The 17,976-nt window shown below is 40.8% G+C and overlaps 1 protein-coding gene across 2 annotated transcripts in view; it reads right to left on the reverse strand.

Annotated features, from left to right (window-relative positions):
• Nucleotides 1–2,548: 2,548 nt before the first annotated feature.
• Nucleotides 2,549–17,976, reverse strand: part of LDAH (lipid droplet associated hydrolase) — a 109,747-nt gene continuing 94,319 nt past the window's right edge. For both annotated transcript variants that reach the window (XM_041480973.1, XM_041480972.1), the window contains one exon: nucleotides 2,549–5,693. In XM_041480973.1, the coding sequence (XP_041336907.1) occupies nucleotides 5,502–5,693 (192 nt within the window). In that variant the 3' untranslated portion in view covers nucleotides 2,549–5,501. The remainder of the gene's footprint in view (nucleotides 5,694–17,976) is intronic.

Raw genomic sequence — 17,976 nt, forward strand, 5'->3', positions numbered from 1 at the left:
GGCTCTATGGAGACCTCATGGTGGACTTCAGTGCTTAAAGGGGGTCTTATAAAAAAGTGGGAGAGCAACTTTTTACACAGGCAGATAGTGGTAGGACAACTAAAAGAGGAGAGATCTAGACTGGATATTAGGAGGAAATTCTTTCCTGTCAGGGTGGTGAGACACTGGAACAGGTTGCCCAGAGAAGCTGTGGCTGCCCTGTCCATGGAAATGTTCAAGAACAGACTGGGCTGAGAGTGGGGTGCTTTAGCAGTGGACATCACCCAAGTGCCTTGGAGACAGAGTGAAGGTAATAAGGATTGTGACTCTCTCCTACATCCCTCAGGATACAGTACTGTGGACATGCAGGTGTGGAGTAAGGCACATTTGGAGGCACAGAAGTCCTCAAGGCACCAGGTATGTTTTTTAGACATAACAAAGCAAACTGAGCTTTCAAGACCCAGAAGAAATGTGGAGAACTCAGCTGGAGTGAGGCGTGGTCATTTCTGTTCCCAGTGCACACTGAGTGACTGACCAGCAGGACCCACCTCCTGGCCAGTGTTCTGCATCCCCACATGCCCATTTTATGGTGACACTGGCCTCAGAGGAGATCTTTTGCTAAAGGTTCTCTGGACAGGGAGGCAGGATGGCATTTTGCCCCTGGCCCACTCTGTGAGCAGTTTTACAGCAATGTGCTATTGTAACAAGCTCTGTATGTGATGGTGTAAATGCATTGTTTGTATGTATCTAAAGTTTAAATAGATTGTGCATTTCAACAGAGCAGTGAAGGGTGAGAGCAAATGCTTGTTCACAGGCATTGCACCACATCTTCACTGAAACCAGTGGGAGTGGTGGGTTTGTGTTCAATTTTACTCCACAGCACTGCAGACTACTCAAGTGATTGACAACATAAACTAGGCAGTTTGTAACTGAAGAGAAATCAAAGGCACAGCAAGGACAGAGGAGATGTCCGAGGTCAAACATGAATACAATAGAAGAAAATGCATAGCATTGGTAAAACAGGACATGATCTGAATTAGGGTTGAACCACTCTGGATTCTTAAAATCCCGTGGGTTTACTTTGTGGGTGAAAATACAAGTTCTTTTCTATAATCACCAATGAGTTGCTGTATCCCCTGCACAATGAGAGCATGTTAGGACATCAAAACATTTATGTTCTGAAAATGGCATTCCCGTGTCCTACAAATTAGATCAGAACAGCGGAATACTTTCCAAATTTTAAGGGTGCTGGTTAGGGAAGAGGAGTAGATGAGTCGTGGCATTAGGAAAGCCTGTTTTTCCTAATGCTAAGTTATCTCATCCCATGGATTCCTCTCAGTGTATGAAGCACAGTATTTCTGAGTCTGGGGGCTTTGTTGAAGATGTTCACAAAGGGGGAGAGCAGGAAGCCCCCCTCATTTCCTCCTTCAGTGTGAATTGCTTCAAACAGGATGGAAAAGATCTTTGAGTGTCCGACTGGCAAACCCTGCAGTCAGGTACGTCAGTCAGATGTTTTAAAAACACCTGTATTTTATTAGCTGCTGCAAACTACTTTGTGCCACACAACCATTCTCCTGCAAGCACATTCCTGCAACAGGCAAAACCCAGGCCGTTGACTATCAGCTCAAGCACTCTGAAATCAGAGTTTTTAATTAAATCCCTCCCTGCCTGTCCCATCTGAGCACGAATGTCAGCCTGTTCCATAACTTCTGCGTGATGCTACTGAGAGCAGCGATCGCTCCTGGCAGCTGCTTGTGCTGTTACTGCTGGATCTGCTGCTTGTGCTCAACCCCCATCAGCTATTCCAGAAATATATGCCGTTTTAATAGTTCCTGGTCACTCACAAACGCTCTCTGGATCCTTATTTTGTAAGTGTGCCAGGAAAGAGAACATTTGCCTGCAAGTGAAGAGCCTCAGAAACTTATTGCAGTTGGGAGTCTGAGCATGACCTGTGACACAGAGTAAAACAAATCTCTTGGGTCTAGTGAGTCTATCCAAACCCAGTAATAGTTTGAGTGACTTTAAAATTATAACATTGAACATCTTGTTTAAAGTCTTTGTTGGCAATTAGCTAGACCAAAGAAAGGGATGGGGGGTGGATGCACATATAAACCCATTTTCTGTAAAATAAATACATAAATGATCTCAGCTGCAGAGAAGAGATTATCTGCTGTGGCTCATGTATGCAATCTGTCTCTGTGAGTCAAGAATCTGGTGTTTAGCTTGGAGTCCAACTCCAAATTCTTCACCATAAACACTGGGCAAGCACTCATCCAGCTTCCTGAAGGGACAAGCCTCACTGATCCACACACTCTATAGCTCATTCAGAGCAGCAAGCATGGAGCTGGAGGCAGCAAGGGGAAACTGATTGATTATTTTGGAGAGGCTCTGGATAAAAATGCTTAAGCGAGTCAGGTGCCTACCACCCACGGATTTTCTGTGCACTTGGCAGATGTCTGCAGTGTATGTGAAATTTGGGGTCTGGAAAGCATTTTTGTAGATTTTGTATGCATGAAGTAATAAAGGAGCTGAACTAGGACTAAACAAGTTACCAAAACAAAGAATCAAGTTACATTTTACCATAAATTTCTTTATTTTTGTTATTGGAGTTGTGTACTTTTATTAAAAGGTATTGATCTAGCAAAACACTTGCACATGAGTCAAAGTCACTGCACTAGCAGGGTTACTCGTGTGGTGAGAATCAAGCACAGATGTGAATGACAGTGAGTAGGTGCTACAGCTTACAGTCAATATATTTGTGATAGGTTTTCCAAGAATTCTTAAATAGTCTAAAATAGGCAAAACCACACTGTGTTTTCATGGTAAATTGGCACATTTGGACCAAGAGCACTTTTGACACTCTTTGCCTGGGGTGACAATGAACACCACGGGCTTCCAAAGAGCTGGATTCTCACTGTGTGGGATCTGCTCCTCTTAGGAAATACAGCTGTGGAAAGTAGGCCCATGTGTTTTAGCAATGAATAGAGTAGCAAATTTTCAGATCTTTGCCTTACAGTAACAGCTTCTAGGCAGAAGGTAGCAATTGAATCAATATGGTTTTTATTTTTAACACTAGAGAAAATTCTTTTAAGAAAATTGTAAGGCATTCTTCTGCAGTAGATCTGGTCATCACTGACCAGAGCTAATCTCAGTTTAGGTCTTAATGCAGTTAGGATTTAGTATAATGGATTAACTTTTGTATAAAAGGCATACACAAGTCAAGTACAAGTATTGCTAAATTAATTCCTCATACAAAGTATACACATAATACACTGTAAACAACTGCTTCTCATAGGTGCTTCAGTTTGCAGGCTGTGGTAGTTGCTTGTCATCTTTGGTTAATGCAAGATTCTGTCTCGTCTCAGGAGATCCACTACAACAGCTGAACTCCCACAAACTGAGTGTTTGTCCATTCCCTGACTCCACAAACTTCGAAGAACAAATGTTTTCTTCAACCAGACCAATGTGCAAACCAAACCAACCAAGTGAACAGCGGTTTTTGTGCTGCTGACATACAGACAGGTGCACATGAACATGCACGTGTACATTAATGTATCTCCATGCATGTGCACCTCCTCCCCGGCTCTGCCCCACGGAGCACCTCAGCCACCAGAGGCAGGGAGCATCCAACTGGGACAATGCCAACATCTGGGGGCTATCACACACATACAACTATGGATTTCTACAGTGAGCACAAGGATTGTTTTGATCATGACTGAATATGGACCTGTAGAAAGACGGAAAGTCCCGTGACTCTCCAGTAAGCAGAATCGGTTGCATGGGCATAGTCTCCTCACTTTGAACGTGTCTGCTTCCTCCCCACGCTGCTCAAACTGTGCTCCCAACATTCCTGCCCCACTCATCAGTACCATTTCATTATGTGGCAGTGTAATTGGAAAATCCACTGGCTAGACTCAAAAGCTAAACCAGTTTCTGATACAGAGAAGGTCACTTAAATCCAGTGTCAGTCTGCAGGTTTGAAAACGAGTCCAAAATATCCAGGAACTGAACTCTATTACAAGCTGCTCCAAATATTAGTGAAAGGTTCAAGGGGGATTAGAAAGCAGTGGAAGAGGTGTGTATAATCGTGTAAGAAAACAAAGCAATTAATTGATCTTTCTGCATCACAGAGAACATTCTCCAATACCATTCTCACACGTATCGAAACTGGTAATAAATCATGTAACTTAGATACTCAGTGCATCATCAAAATTCATCTGTTTGCAAGGGCAGGACCTCCCCTGACTGCTCTGTAGTGTTTTGCTTATTTATAAATGTCTTTATGAACTCCACGGGGAGACTATTTCACAGGTTCGTGGCTAGAAAGCTTTTCCTGATTACACTTGGCTCTGTTCCCCTTGCTTGCAATATTTTTATTTCTAGCTATTCCCTGCAACTTCTTTTGTTATCACAACTGGAAGGAAGAACTTTTTTCTTTTTTTTTTTTTTTTTTTTTTTTTTCCCATCTGTAAAGGAAAGGGTTCACCAAATGTGAAGAACAGGGAACTTGTCAGCACCATGCAAGGGTCTGGTTCTCAGCAGTAACGTTCATGCCATGTCATGGGTGCAGCCATGCCACAGTAACAGATGTTTTCTGATGGTGAACGTACCTAATTTGTGGCTTGGCAGAAAATTTCATACTTCAGTCCTTAGAGCAAAGAACTGAAATTTAGACATGCATCAAAAGTGGTTCAATTCTTTAAAGCTGCTGAGCAAGCACTGTTCTCATGGACTTCATTAGGAGAGCTAGGCCACCTAGAAGTTGTTATACATGTATTCTGCAATCCATTTTAACTTTTAAATACTGGCATTTTTGACCAGTGTACTTTCCCTTCTCTAAAGTCAATTGAAAAATGAAGCACTTGGCCATGTTCCAGGCAAGAGATCCTTATGTATTCCCTTGCTGAGCAGCCAGAGATACCTTACAGCATTTCTAATACCCTGTGGAGTCCTGGCAGTGCCCCAAACCCGTGGTGAGACTTGGAGAAACTGCACACCTGATCTCCACATCTTCCCTGAACTCGTCCCAAACTCAGCCTGTCCACCAACCCCCTCTGACCCAGAGGAGACAACGTCAGGGCTGCCCAGGGCCTTGGGCTGTTCTGGCTGCCATGCACCTGGGGTGAGACATGAGGAGAGGGCCAGGCCTTCCACAGCACAGCAGGACCCATTGCCAGGACCCACCCACATCCTGACACTTCTCCAGCAGAGAGTGGGATGGTAGTAGCTCAGGTGCAGTTGTGTCAGCATTGTCTAGAGTGCCAGCAGTTAATATTCCACCCTTTGCCAAGTCTTCCAGAATCCTGAAGACTCAGGATGAAACTACATAAGCACTGAGTCAACAAAACTATACTTTGGTCCAGCCAGTCTCTCTTTAACTTTCTCTAAAACATCTCAATAGAAAACAAGCCATAATCTATAATAAACAGGAAAAAAAAAATAAGACAGACTCTCTCACAAAAAAAAATTTACACGTTCACAAAATAATTACACCATTTTCTTGTTGATCACTGAATTAGTGTTTATAATTTGGTCAGATCGTCCTGTAGCCAGTCTGTGATCATGGCAGCCATCTCCTTGCTGGCATCGAGCACGAAGGCGTGGCGGAGCCCCTTCTCACAGAGCCGAATGTCCCCGTCTGGAAAATCCATTTTGATCTCATCGTAGTAGTGCTGTGGACACCAGCTGTCTCCAGTTCCATAGTAAAAGATCAGCTAGAAAGACAAGTGTATCAAATAATCAGCGTGGAATGTTACTGATGGAGCAACCAATACAATAGTTTGGAAATAAATAATGCATCAAATCCTGAGATACACTGTGAGGAATAGCAGATTGGTACTTCTTGGTTGTTTCCAGGTCTGCAGATATGATGAAGACAACTAAATTCCTAAACTGCGAAACTGTGGAACATGATACCGGTTTAAAAAACCTGAAAACAGAAATCTGTTGATGAAAGCCTGGCTGAGTTAGTAAATTGCCTATTATAGCTCAAAACATGGAGTTGTCCATGAAGTCCACCCCCAAGCAGCCCAGCTGCTGTGTTTTCCATAGCTGTTAGCAGTTTTCTGTGTTAGCTTTCCAACTATTTAAAAAAAGCAATGACCAGGCACATCTTCACCTATATTAGCTTGCTCAAATCTCCATCCAACCTGACCTTAAATGTTTTCAGGGCTGGGGCATCCACCCTCTGGGCAACCTGTGCGAGTGTCTCACCAGCCTCATTGTGAAAACACTTCCTCCTGATAGCTAGTCTGAACTGATCCTCTCTCAGTGTAAAACTACTGCCCCTTGTCCTATTGCAACAGGCCTTGCCAAAAATTTTCTTACATTCTTGATTTTCTCACAGGTTCCTTTAGGTACTGGAAGGTGCTCTAAGGTCTCCTGGAGCCTTCCCTTCTCCAGACTGAACTGTCCCAACTCTCTATCTTGTCCTTGTGAAGTGCTGCCTGTGTGGAGTGCAGGCACCTCTTAAAGACCAACAAACAACTTTATTCTGGGTTGTAACATGGAACTAAAATTCTGCCAAAGTCCATTTTGTTTTGATCTTGCCCAAATAACCGATGACATACTTGAAGCAGGTGCTACCTGCCCTAGAGCCCACCTAAACACAAAATTCATAAATTCCAGGAAAATACCATCTTCAGGGAAGTGACTTTTCTCTCTGTTAGAAACAGTGAATGCCATGTTTCCCCATGTCATTGTTTCTCCTTATTTTCATCTCAACTTTGCATGCTATAGCTACACTTTTCAATTTCTATTAAGTGTATGAGGGGATTGTAATTTTCTGGGAGAGAGTAAAACCTATGGATTTCAGACTGTACAAGAACAAGATTAATGGGGAGCACTCTTCATACTAAAATGTTTGAATGCAGGTACCAGAAGGATGCTGATTGCTCAACATATCATACACAGCTTGGCTCAATTCCATTATTTGCATTTGTTTCATATTTCATTTCTGTACTTCAGTGAATAATTGAACAATGCTAACATAAATTAGGGGACAAGAAGTTTTCCTTTCATCACAAATATCTTCAATTCCATCATTTTTGTAGCCATGTGGAATATAAATAAATGGACCCACTGGGGTAGAGGTGGGCTAAGAGCCCAGACTGCATTTCACAAACTATTACAAGGTTTTGTCTAACTCACTTTTCTCTTGCTGAAGTTTGCCCAAATCTTGTACATTATTGACTATTGTCTGTATCCAAAATATAGCATCTCAGTTGCACAAACACCAAGCCCAGTTATACTTCTATTTATGTGCAAAACATAAAACATAAACCATCCCATGTTAACAAACATTATTGGTTTCCTTTGTCACTCACTACTTGCTGAAAACAAGGTGTGTGTTGTTCACTCTAGCAGAAAATTTCTTTTGATCTTGCCTTCAATTCATCAGTCACAAGATATCACACTAGCAAAAGTTCTTTCAGAAAAGCCAATGTAAAATGTCAAGATGCATTCAGGCCTTTTGGAAACAAAACATCTGACCAAATTATGTTTAACCCTGGGCTCCATTACCAACAGATACACAAATAAAGACTACGAAACTGAGGGGAAGAAAAAAAGCAATGGAGCAGCTCCAATTTAATGGAGTAGTCCTTGAAATGGTTAGATTTTTTGAAAGGCAAGTCACAGAGACTAATCACGTGATCATTTAGAAAAAGATGAAAAGCCATTTACACTTAAAAGGTGGATAAAATACTTGGCTTAGTCTGCATGGACTGTGAAATGGGCTGTTCTCCAGGTAGGGTTGTAAACTTGAGAACTCACAGATTTGAAAATGCCTAAATAGAAGATTTATGTGCATTCTTAGCTTGCCCCTGATATATTTGCATTACAGTTTAATCTTTCACTGCATGATCCAAAGGATCCTTGATTCACTCAATCCACTGACAGGATGATATTCAGCTGATGAGCTGCTATTTGATAGCATTTTTCATTTTAAATTCTGTGTGCGGTCTGAGGATTTATTTACTACATATTTCATGGTTTACAGACAGGATTTATTTTCTTTATGCTCTGCATTCCTCTGGCATGCACTACTACAGGATTCACATGCTCACATTTATTAATTTAGTTTTGCAACACCTTAGTGGCAATTTTAATCTTCATTTTGCAGGTGGGGAGCACAGAAATTAATGTCAAACTACATTTATTAATATGAAAGCATGTAGTGTAGAGTGAAACACCTCGAGCTGGTTTTCCAGCGTGTGCAGCATTACACAGTATTGACTGTACTCAAAGGACAGCACTCCTGGATTGCTTTTGCAGGTGTTCTGAAACACTGTTTATCTGTCTGTAGTACACATTTCAAGGTCTTAAATGAGATATTCAGAAAAATGAGAACAAACTGTGACTATCTAAGAAAAATATTGATGACTTCACCAAGAGCCTATTCCCTTCAAAGTTTAGGTGCCTTTACCACCAACTTAATTTCATTTCAATAGGCATTTTACCCCTTCTGCTACCGATGAGGTTTGACATCCTGCTGTCTCCTCCATTACACAGCTCTTTTGGTTAATGAAAGAAGAAAAAGGAAAAGGGATGTTTTGATGAAAGATCAGCACTGAATACTTACACAAAAGGTGTCAGAATTGAGGTCAGTGCTCCCCAACTGTGAAATGCTTGGTAATGTAACTGGTTTTAGCAGAACTTGTGTGTACAGTCTGCTGGGCTTTGAGGAGGTAAACCAAACCTCAGGTATTTCACTTGTGGCACCTACAAGTACTGCCAGCAGTGTCAACACCTCTAGATTTGCTGCTTTAGGCCTCTGTTCCTTAAGGTCATGGTGTAATTGAAAGAAGCAGCACTGTCAGCTTCTGGCCAGGGGAGCATGGGACACCTTCCCGCTGCTGTCACATTGGAGGCGTCCAGCACAGAAATTAATGATTTAGTTTGAAAATCTATGGTGTGTTTTTGAAGCAGATGTCCAGTTTGTCCATATTTACCATATTTTGGTTACCATGCTTTGGACCACATGGAGTCCTTCCAACTGAAACTAAAGCAAAGATGCTCTTCAGGATCACACTTAAAAAGCTCCAGTCATCAATGGACATTTAGTCAACTGTTGGCCAAAATAATAACCCTCCCAGATACCTCAATTGGGAACACCAGGTCCTCACCACTTACAATCCACCTCTACAAATTCTCTTCTGTTGTTCTACTTTTCTCTTCTTAAGGCAAACATAGTAAATGGCATCCACTGAGAACAGTAAGATTTTGGAAATTTAGGTTCCATTCCAAGCAGAAAAGGGCAGAACTTTTACCAACGACTGATCTTGTCATCCAGTCACTTGCTCACTCTTTACAGGTATGACTTCTTGAGACCCTTTCTGGTCTCAAGACTGCCCTACACCCCCTTTGGTTCTTTATTTCAATTTTATTCTCCATATCTCATTATTTCCAATTCCTACTTCTGCTTCTTGTTCTAGTCCCCCGTTCTTGCCCTGCAAGGTCCAAATTTTAGTCTCCTGGGTCCTCCATCTCGTTTTGAGTCCCAACTCCAATCCTAGCTGTTTTTTGTAGAGCCTCTACTCCCAGCACTGTTCCTCAAGCATCTCTCAGAGTAGCAGTTGTTCCTGTCAGCAGGGCTGGGTTCAGTTCAGCATAAAACCATCTACGTACAGATCACTGTACTGTGGTGTTTACATGTGTACCAGGCATCCCAATTTCCATCACACATTTGGGAAAGACAGCTTTGCTTGGGTAGTTCCAATCCACCACCTCCTATAGCACCAGAAACCTTCCTTTGGCCAAACAGAGCCTTTGGTTCTTCCTGCCTCCTCCTCCTCTCTGTTTACTGCTCCCTCACTAGTTATCTCTTTACTAACTCAGCATGTGTCTCCTCTACACTAGAATGAGAGCTTCTCTCTCCAAGCTAGGAACTGCTACCATGAGAAAACTGTGCATTTTCCCTGAGCTTTATTTGCAGACATTGTAGAATCCTTTGGATTGAAATAAAACCAGTCAAGGTAGGACAGACACTTGTGTCATACATGCAACTAAGTAAGGTTTGGGTTTGTTTTAACCAACTAATAACAGTTTTTAAACAGAGGATTTGGGGAACTTGATTTGATGCTGCAGTTATTTTGCTGTCTTATTTCATGTGCAGGTGTTGGTGTGTGCACTCTGTCCATCTGCCCATGCCTGCACATCCAAAACTTTAACAGAAGTGTTTTTTAATCTCCTTTTGAATGACAAAATGTATCTGCTCTTTGCCTGTATCACACACAGACATGAAATACACAGACTTTACAATGTCACCCTCTTTCCTAATACATTTAAACAGCATAATTTTAGATATATTCAAATAAAAGTTTCCAGAATCCATCTTCCCATCTTAATTTTAACATCAGGAGCTTTGCTACTGAAGCAGGCATGCAGGAATAATTAACAAACCATGTGGAACCAGAGGCACATGGGATCTCCATTAATGTAGGGAACATTGGCATGCACTGTATGGCCTGCATGGATCTGTAAAGTGAATATTTTCCTGTGGATGGTGGATGGCTGTAAAGACATCCTGAGTCAGCACAACCACTGCACCAGCAATGGAAAGCTGCTGCCAATCTAAGCATTCAGAAATGATGAGTCAGGCCCCCAAAATAATTAGACTAGCTTAAAAATAAACAGATTTGCAAAACAATAAATAGGAAGTTTTTTCTGGTTTTGCTGTGGGCTTAAACTTTCCAATATTTGCATTTTTTTAACTTTTCTGCCATGAGGGCGAGAGGATTATCTTTTATTCTTTTGCAGTATTGAATGGTGAGACTTCCAGGTATTCCTGACTCAGAAGGGAAATGGCAGCTACCACTGGACAAGACAAAGACTTTATGATTCCTGATGCAATATCCTGCATGCTATGAGTGATTAAAACATGTCCTCCTTCAGGATATGCTGTTGAAGGCACAGTGAAGGGGACTTGGGCTGTCTTTGCCAGCCATTTCAAAGCTGCATTTGAAATAGTTATGCAATTTCTAAACTCCAAATAGCTTTAAAATAACAGCAGTATTCTTAGATGATGATTTACCATTAAATGGCTCAGAAATATTTTCAGCCTTAGCTTCTGTAAAATAAAACACAAGTCCAAATAGGGTTCTGTCAGCCTCATACCCTGTAATATGGTATGTGTACTCTGACACTGCACAATGATGGCAGCTGCTAAGTAAACATCAGAAGAATCTGAGATTTGTATCAACAGGATGTTTACATTTTAAAGAGTTTCTAAGAAAATAATAAAGATTTCCTGCAGTTGACTCCACTGGCACTTGTTACAGTATGTATGACAATTCACAGAAGTACAAATTACAGAGAGATTTCTTTTCTGCCTTTCTGTAACTGTCACAGACCAGCACTGAAAAATAAATCAAAAAAGTTAAAATATACTAATTGAATTTGTTCTATTTCTCTGGAATTTGGTACATGTTGTAACAACTTTAGGATCTTATTACATGGGCAGGCACCACTCCAGCTGATGGACAAGAGTGAAGGACTGATCTCTGTGGATATAAAGGAGTGGCACAGGTGCAATAGCAGGACTGCACCAGTGTCCTTGCTGAAATCCTTGTCTCTGATACATTCACATTTTATCAGTATTACTCCCACATGCATTCACTGGCTGCTCCAGCAGCTTCCCTTGGGGTAACATCTCTCAACAGTAATCAGTTTTATTTGTTCTTGGATGAAAACTAGTTTAAAAGGCATTATCCCAGAATTAATTTTAGTTTCAAGCAAGGTTTATAGAAAATGACTTAGCTTCTCTGGAATTATGAAAGTGTCTCCACCTTATCCTGCCAAAAGAATAGGATATATGATATGGGAACAGACTGGTTTGGGACATAGTTTTTTAAAATTTGCTTCAGTTGTACTTTGGCTTCTGGGAATTCAAAGAGCTGGCATTGCCCTAGGAAGCCCTAAATGCTTTGGGATATGGTTCTCTGAGATACCATCTCTTTCCCTCGTGATCCTGCCATGGTTGAGATCAGCCAGTTTGATGGTAAGGTCCTGGGGAACTTGCTTCTCAGCTTGTTTTACCAGAACTGTGTTTTCTCAGCTTTCCAAGGGCAGTGTGAAACCAAATGTTCTCAGTTGGACTGTTTTGAGAAAAGGCAGTTGACAATCTGGGGTCTTTTTAAATACCCACCTGTAGGACTTGCAGCAGAGGTGTAATGGGTAGTTCAAGTGCTTGTCTGAGTTTATTTAACATAATGGTGGCCAGTGTTGTTAAGCCAGCATAAATAAAATACAAAACCAGCTTCCCTGTCTGGAGGAGAGATGAAGAAACATTTTACTATCAGAACAATTAGGATGCAATCCCTTAGATAGGGCCTGATGTAGTGGCTACTTTACATGTGATTCCAGGTGTGTGAGGGCTCTCTCCAGTGTCAAGTATTCAAGTATTCTCACACAGTTTTCATGCCTTTATCAATGTTGAGACTTGGTAAGTCAACAAAGGGAAAAGGGCTTCTCTAACTCTGCTGCAGTTTGTTATCAACACTACTGGCTGCTCTGCGCAAAGACCCATGAGATCAAGAGAGCCACTTTTATTTCCACTTTCTCACAGATAATGATGGGTCAAACTCAATGCAAAGTAAAACTGTGCTTTTAAAAAGGATGCACAGGATTTATCAACAAATCAGGGTGAATAACTTATTTATATTATCTATGTTACTTTTAAAGACTTAAAAGCATTTTGAGGGTATATATTTAGATGTGTCAGGAACATGAACATTTCAGAAGTCAAGTCCGTATAAATACCAAAATAAAAACAAACAGAACTGAAACCCCTATTTAAGTAATAATACTGCTGGGACAGATTCTTCCAAATGTATTTACTGCAAACAGTTTTTCCCTCTGAGTATCAGCCTGACACAGTCTACATTAAGCAGGCCTTAATGCAAGTCAAATATCTCTTGCAACAGCAGAATCAGAATCTGACTGTAAAAGGCAAAGCTCCCCAGTGCTGTGCAAAGTAAAAAATAAAGGGGCAGTAAGGGGTTGATGGTAACTTTTAAATATTCTTCAGAAGGCTGGGCAAATATTGCTGTCCTTGCTCATTGTGTGCAGCACACACCTTATACCCACCCCAAAAATTTTGGAAATTCTTGTAATCACTTCTTTACTAGAATACCACACAGCACAAATGATGGTAATAGGCGCTCAGTTACAGAGTGAATGAAACATCACAGGTAAGTATATAGTGGTACATTGACTTTTTAAAATGCTCACTGGGATCCTTTTCCACCAAGGGGAGAAGCTGCTGATCCCTGATTAGGCATTCTGGGCACTTCAAAGAAAAGCTTGTTCTTGTGGTTAAACGACACAGGCACCAAAATCCCCAAGCAGATGTGCAACTTCCCTGGCTTCAACTCTGCACCTCCAGGGAGTGCAAGCCAAAAAGGATGTGAGACCAGCCAAAAAAAGAGGCGTTCTTGGCTAGAAAGAACACTTTGCACCTATTCAGAAAGAGTGTTTGGAAGGTTTTTCACAAATGTAGGCAAGCACCTCACTCAGGCTGTGGGCAGGCAAAGTATTTGTAACATTCTTTTAAGCACGTATCTTCAGATCATGCTCCTGTCACTGGGAATCACTACTAACCCACATGGATGTCTACAGAGACTCAAACAAAAAGACTAAGCAACATCAAAACAGTTGCTTCAGGGGTCAAAATAGTTCTTGGTTGCTTAGTTTAAAAAAAATTCTCTAGCAAGGACAATTTTGCAAAAGAAAAGCCCAGCACTTCTCTGTGGAGAGGAAATACTTCAGCACTTCTCTGTGGAAAGGAAATACTTAATTCCTCAGCCTTTATTCTAAATCTCTGCATGTCACTGTTTAGTTGATACTTTTGAAGAACACATTATCTATGGTATCATTGATGTGATATAAACTTGCACTGCTTTAAATTCTAAATACACCATTGGAATAAGCACAAAGTAGTAAACATAGACTTCATTAATTCAATTTTTTCAAAACTGTATTTCTTCCCCAGTTAATCATCTATAAGGTCTATAAGCCACCTACAATATAAAATTCCACAGTTTGAGTGAAAATAGGTCAATATGTCAAAAAATTTCCAGTTTGTAACTTTCTTCTCAAACAACAGGTTGGGTTTTTTTTCATCTTTGTATCTCTACTTCATATGTTTCCTGTCTTTTTCCTTATGCAATCAATGCAACTGCTACACCAGACCACTGGCAAAAAACTCAAGGAACATATAAATGTTTTCGGATTAATATGCCTATGTTATATATATAAAATACATAAATATATATAATATATATAAATGTTATATGTATATAAATGTATATAATGTTATATGTATATTTATATATATAAATATATAAATGTTTTCGGATTAATATGCCAACCAAAAGAACCCTGATTTGCACTTGGAGGAGATGGTTTATGATCTTAAAAAATTATGAACCACTACAAAAGTTCACTGATTCAAGAATTCCTGAAGCCTGTGGAAGCTCTTCAATGGATTGAAAAGGGTTTTGGAGCAGATCCTACATTTCAAAATAGGACTACTGTGTATTACACATGGACTAATGAACCAGATATATCTCTCAATAAATACAAAATCTGAGGGGTGATTATTTTAAGGTAATTTCCTCTGTAAGCATCTGGTTTTACCCTTTCATGCAATTATCTTCTTGATTTATAAAAGGTTACATTTATTATAACAGGTTTATATGCTTAGAAAAAGACTCAATAAGGCTAAGTCTTAAAAGAGAGCAATGAACAGGACGATACAAACTTAAAAAGCTAAGTGCTGTAGAGAATTTCTATAAGGAAATACCATTGTCCATTCCAGGCTTGCTAGTGAATGTCCAATACATCCATTTTCCTCTGCCTTTTAAATTTTTTTAAATTCTGTTTGTAAAAGCTTCATGATGCTCAGTGCTGATCCATCTTTTAAGAACATGGAATTACACCCACTTCCTTTTGTGCAGGAATTACAATAAACTTCCTCTAGTTCAGTAGTATCTTTGCCTCCAGCTTCTGTTAGGAAAGGGAGTTGGTGTTATTACAGTGAAAGAACATAGGTAGCTCAGCTTAGACATGATCAGCTAATAATTAACCTCCAGATCTGAGGAAATCTTTTATCAGTATCCCTTACCTTATTTGTTTGGATTTTCTGGTTTATCACAACCCCCCATGTCACTGCAATATGAAGCTCAAATTCCTGTACATTCATGTACTGCTTGATCTGGACAAATAGTTTTACACAATATTTCAAGGCTCTATAATATATTACTTTCTTAGAAGACAGGTCTCCATCCTCCTCATACAGTTCCACTGCTATTTAATGTGCACAAATCCTGACTTTAAAAGAGTTTAAGTGAAAAACCTAACTTAATTATCCAAACAATATTCCAGCTCCCATTCTTTCAACATAAATCCAAGCAATTAACTTTGTTAGACTAAGAATCTGCAGTGTGGTGATAAAATTTCTCCTGGTTCCTAGCTAGTATTAATTATAGTTAAACCTGGACATGGAAAGATTGGAATAATTTTGTGTCTCTTCTTTCAGATCACAGAATGCAAATAAGATCCAGAAATAACTTTTCTATTCCACAGCAGCTGGCAAAGTCAGGTGTTAAGATTGGCTTTTACCATATGATCACAGTGACTACTAAACAGTATAAATTTTTGAAGTAACAGCTTGCCAGTTCTATAGCAACTTGGACTATAGTTCCTGTTTTTATAAACTTCCAACCTTTATAAGTTAAGCCCAGTTTTATTGTCAATACTCTTCAAATTTAACATGATGCCAACTGAAAATTTTTCCCTTAATTCTTACATTCCCAGAAATTACTAGAAGATGAAAAAAGAGAAACATTTAGCTTCACTTTTACACCTGCTTTTTTTTCAGTTTGCTAACCTTTACAAGCTTGCTTCAGCTTTTTGTTTTCTCGAGTACGTTTGCCACAGATGTATGAGAACACAGAAGAATCAATAAAAGAAAGTTAACACAGGTTTAAAACAGCTCCTGCCTGCCAAGGCCATGCTTAGATTGACAGAGTCATCAAAAGCACAGATGGAGCAGACTAGGACACCTGCAAACTTTACTGTTAGCTGTGGGCCTTCATCCAGTACAAGAAATCAGAATTTTTGTAATGTGAAGCATCCGATCGACCACCTGAAGTCACAGGAGCTGCAGCTGATTGTCACCACCACCATCCCACCCAACAAAGCATTTCTGCTTAACTTCAAGCACGTGTGCTTGTGATTAACATTTCCTCAAGCACCTGGAGTCCTGCTCCTGCACTGTTCACTCTGTACCCTGGCCAACACAGGGACCTGCAGTCCCACCCTTCAGGGCACTGACAGCCCTCACCAGCCTTGCCTGGCCCCCAGCCCACACTTCCTGTACCCGGGTCTGGGGTCTCCAGCTCTGTCCTTCTTCAGTCTCAGCCTCCCAAGCTACACTGTGGAGTGACTCCAGCCATGGCCCTGTGCCCCAGAGCAACATCAGATCTACACTGTACACAGCTTGACACCTGGTTGGCTCCCACCCTGCAGCTTCCCTTCCACCACGTCTTTGGTAATCCCTCCTGGATAGACTTTGGACCATGTTGTAGCCTCGTCTCCACTCCTCTCCCTTTTGCTCCTGACTGGATTCTCTGGAGGGATGCTGGACCTGTTACATTGCTTTGCCTTCTCTGGGACAGTCAATGGACCCTGCTCCTGTGCTCTGCTCAGGTGCTGTGGGAATGCATCCTGCTTGGAGAGGGAACTGCCTGTGTGGGGTCAGCCTTGGCTCACGGTTCAGGGAACAGACAGAACCTCCAGCTCCCTGACACTCAGAGCAGTGATTCAGTCAATAAAATCAACCATTTTCCTTGAATTTACTGGGCTTTGGATCAACCCATGGGAAGTTTTTTTTTAAGATAATGGGAGTATTTGTAGTCTGCAAGATAAGCCCTTCAGTCTCTTCACTGAGATTCCCCACAAAGTGCAGAACTTTGAGTGCTCTGCAACAAAAATGAGAAAGCCCAGGCATACCAGGTACAGTGCAGGGATCCCTGTTAATGTGTGCTACTTCAACTCCTTTAAAATATGAACATACCTTTCAAAGTGCAGAGAAGGCAAATGGGACAACTAAAAAAGTAAGTATTTCCAGCCACAAAAGGAAAGACTGTTTTATGAAATGAACTTTATACTGTTTTCTATTTAAAAGGCACAGAGTAATTTTACAGAGATTTAGGACCTCTGTCCTAGAAAACTCCATTCTCTGAGGAAAATCTCTTCCAGTGCAAAGTGCTAGAATCATTCTTTTTCCAGCAAAAACACAGGGATGATACAGAAAAATGTAGAGAAGGAAAGGAACATAGTAGAATATGTTATCCTGATTATCTACTTTCACAGGTGCTATCACAATAGAAGTTTATTAAATGTGACAGTTTTCTGGCTCATAACCCATCTGGAATTGTCTGATCATGGTCACACTACTACAGTAACTCAGCCTCCAAAACATGGTGACCACAGGGTGACCACACCAGAACTCCAATTAGAACAGTTCCTGGCCTGTGCCAGCCCTTGAACCGTGACTGGGAAAGATAAGAACTTTACAGAATGTCTTTCAACAATAAATCCATACAGACAAGAAAGCTCAGTGTGAGAAAGATCCCTGAAATGAATTAATTCACCTATAGAGCAGTAGCTCCAGCCTCTGAGGCATTTCTCTTATGTTACAGTCCAATGGGTGAAATGGTGGAGCCATACTTTTGGTGACTCCTCTCTGTTCCATTCTGAAGCCATGGAAGATTGAGCCTGCAGAATCCCATGATAATAACTGACACCCCACCTGTGTGATTAGAACCCAGGTAACTACAGGCCCCACTGGGAACCACACCTCATGCCCAGCCAGAACACAGACTGCTTCTCCTCTAGCAAGGAAAACAAACCAGAGGTTAACCTGACAGTGATGAGTGCTGCATCTACAAAGCTGTGGATCAACACATTTTAAGGATCAGTGACACCTTTAAC

This window comes from Pyrgilauda ruficollis, unplaced genomic scaffold, assembly GCF_017590135.1.
Source record: "Pyrgilauda ruficollis isolate IOZ18807 unplaced genomic scaffold, ASM1759013v1 scaffold54, whole genome shotgun sequence".
NCBI classification, from domain to species: domain Eukaryota; kingdom Metazoa; phylum Chordata; class Aves; order Passeriformes; family Passeridae; genus Pyrgilauda; species Pyrgilauda ruficollis.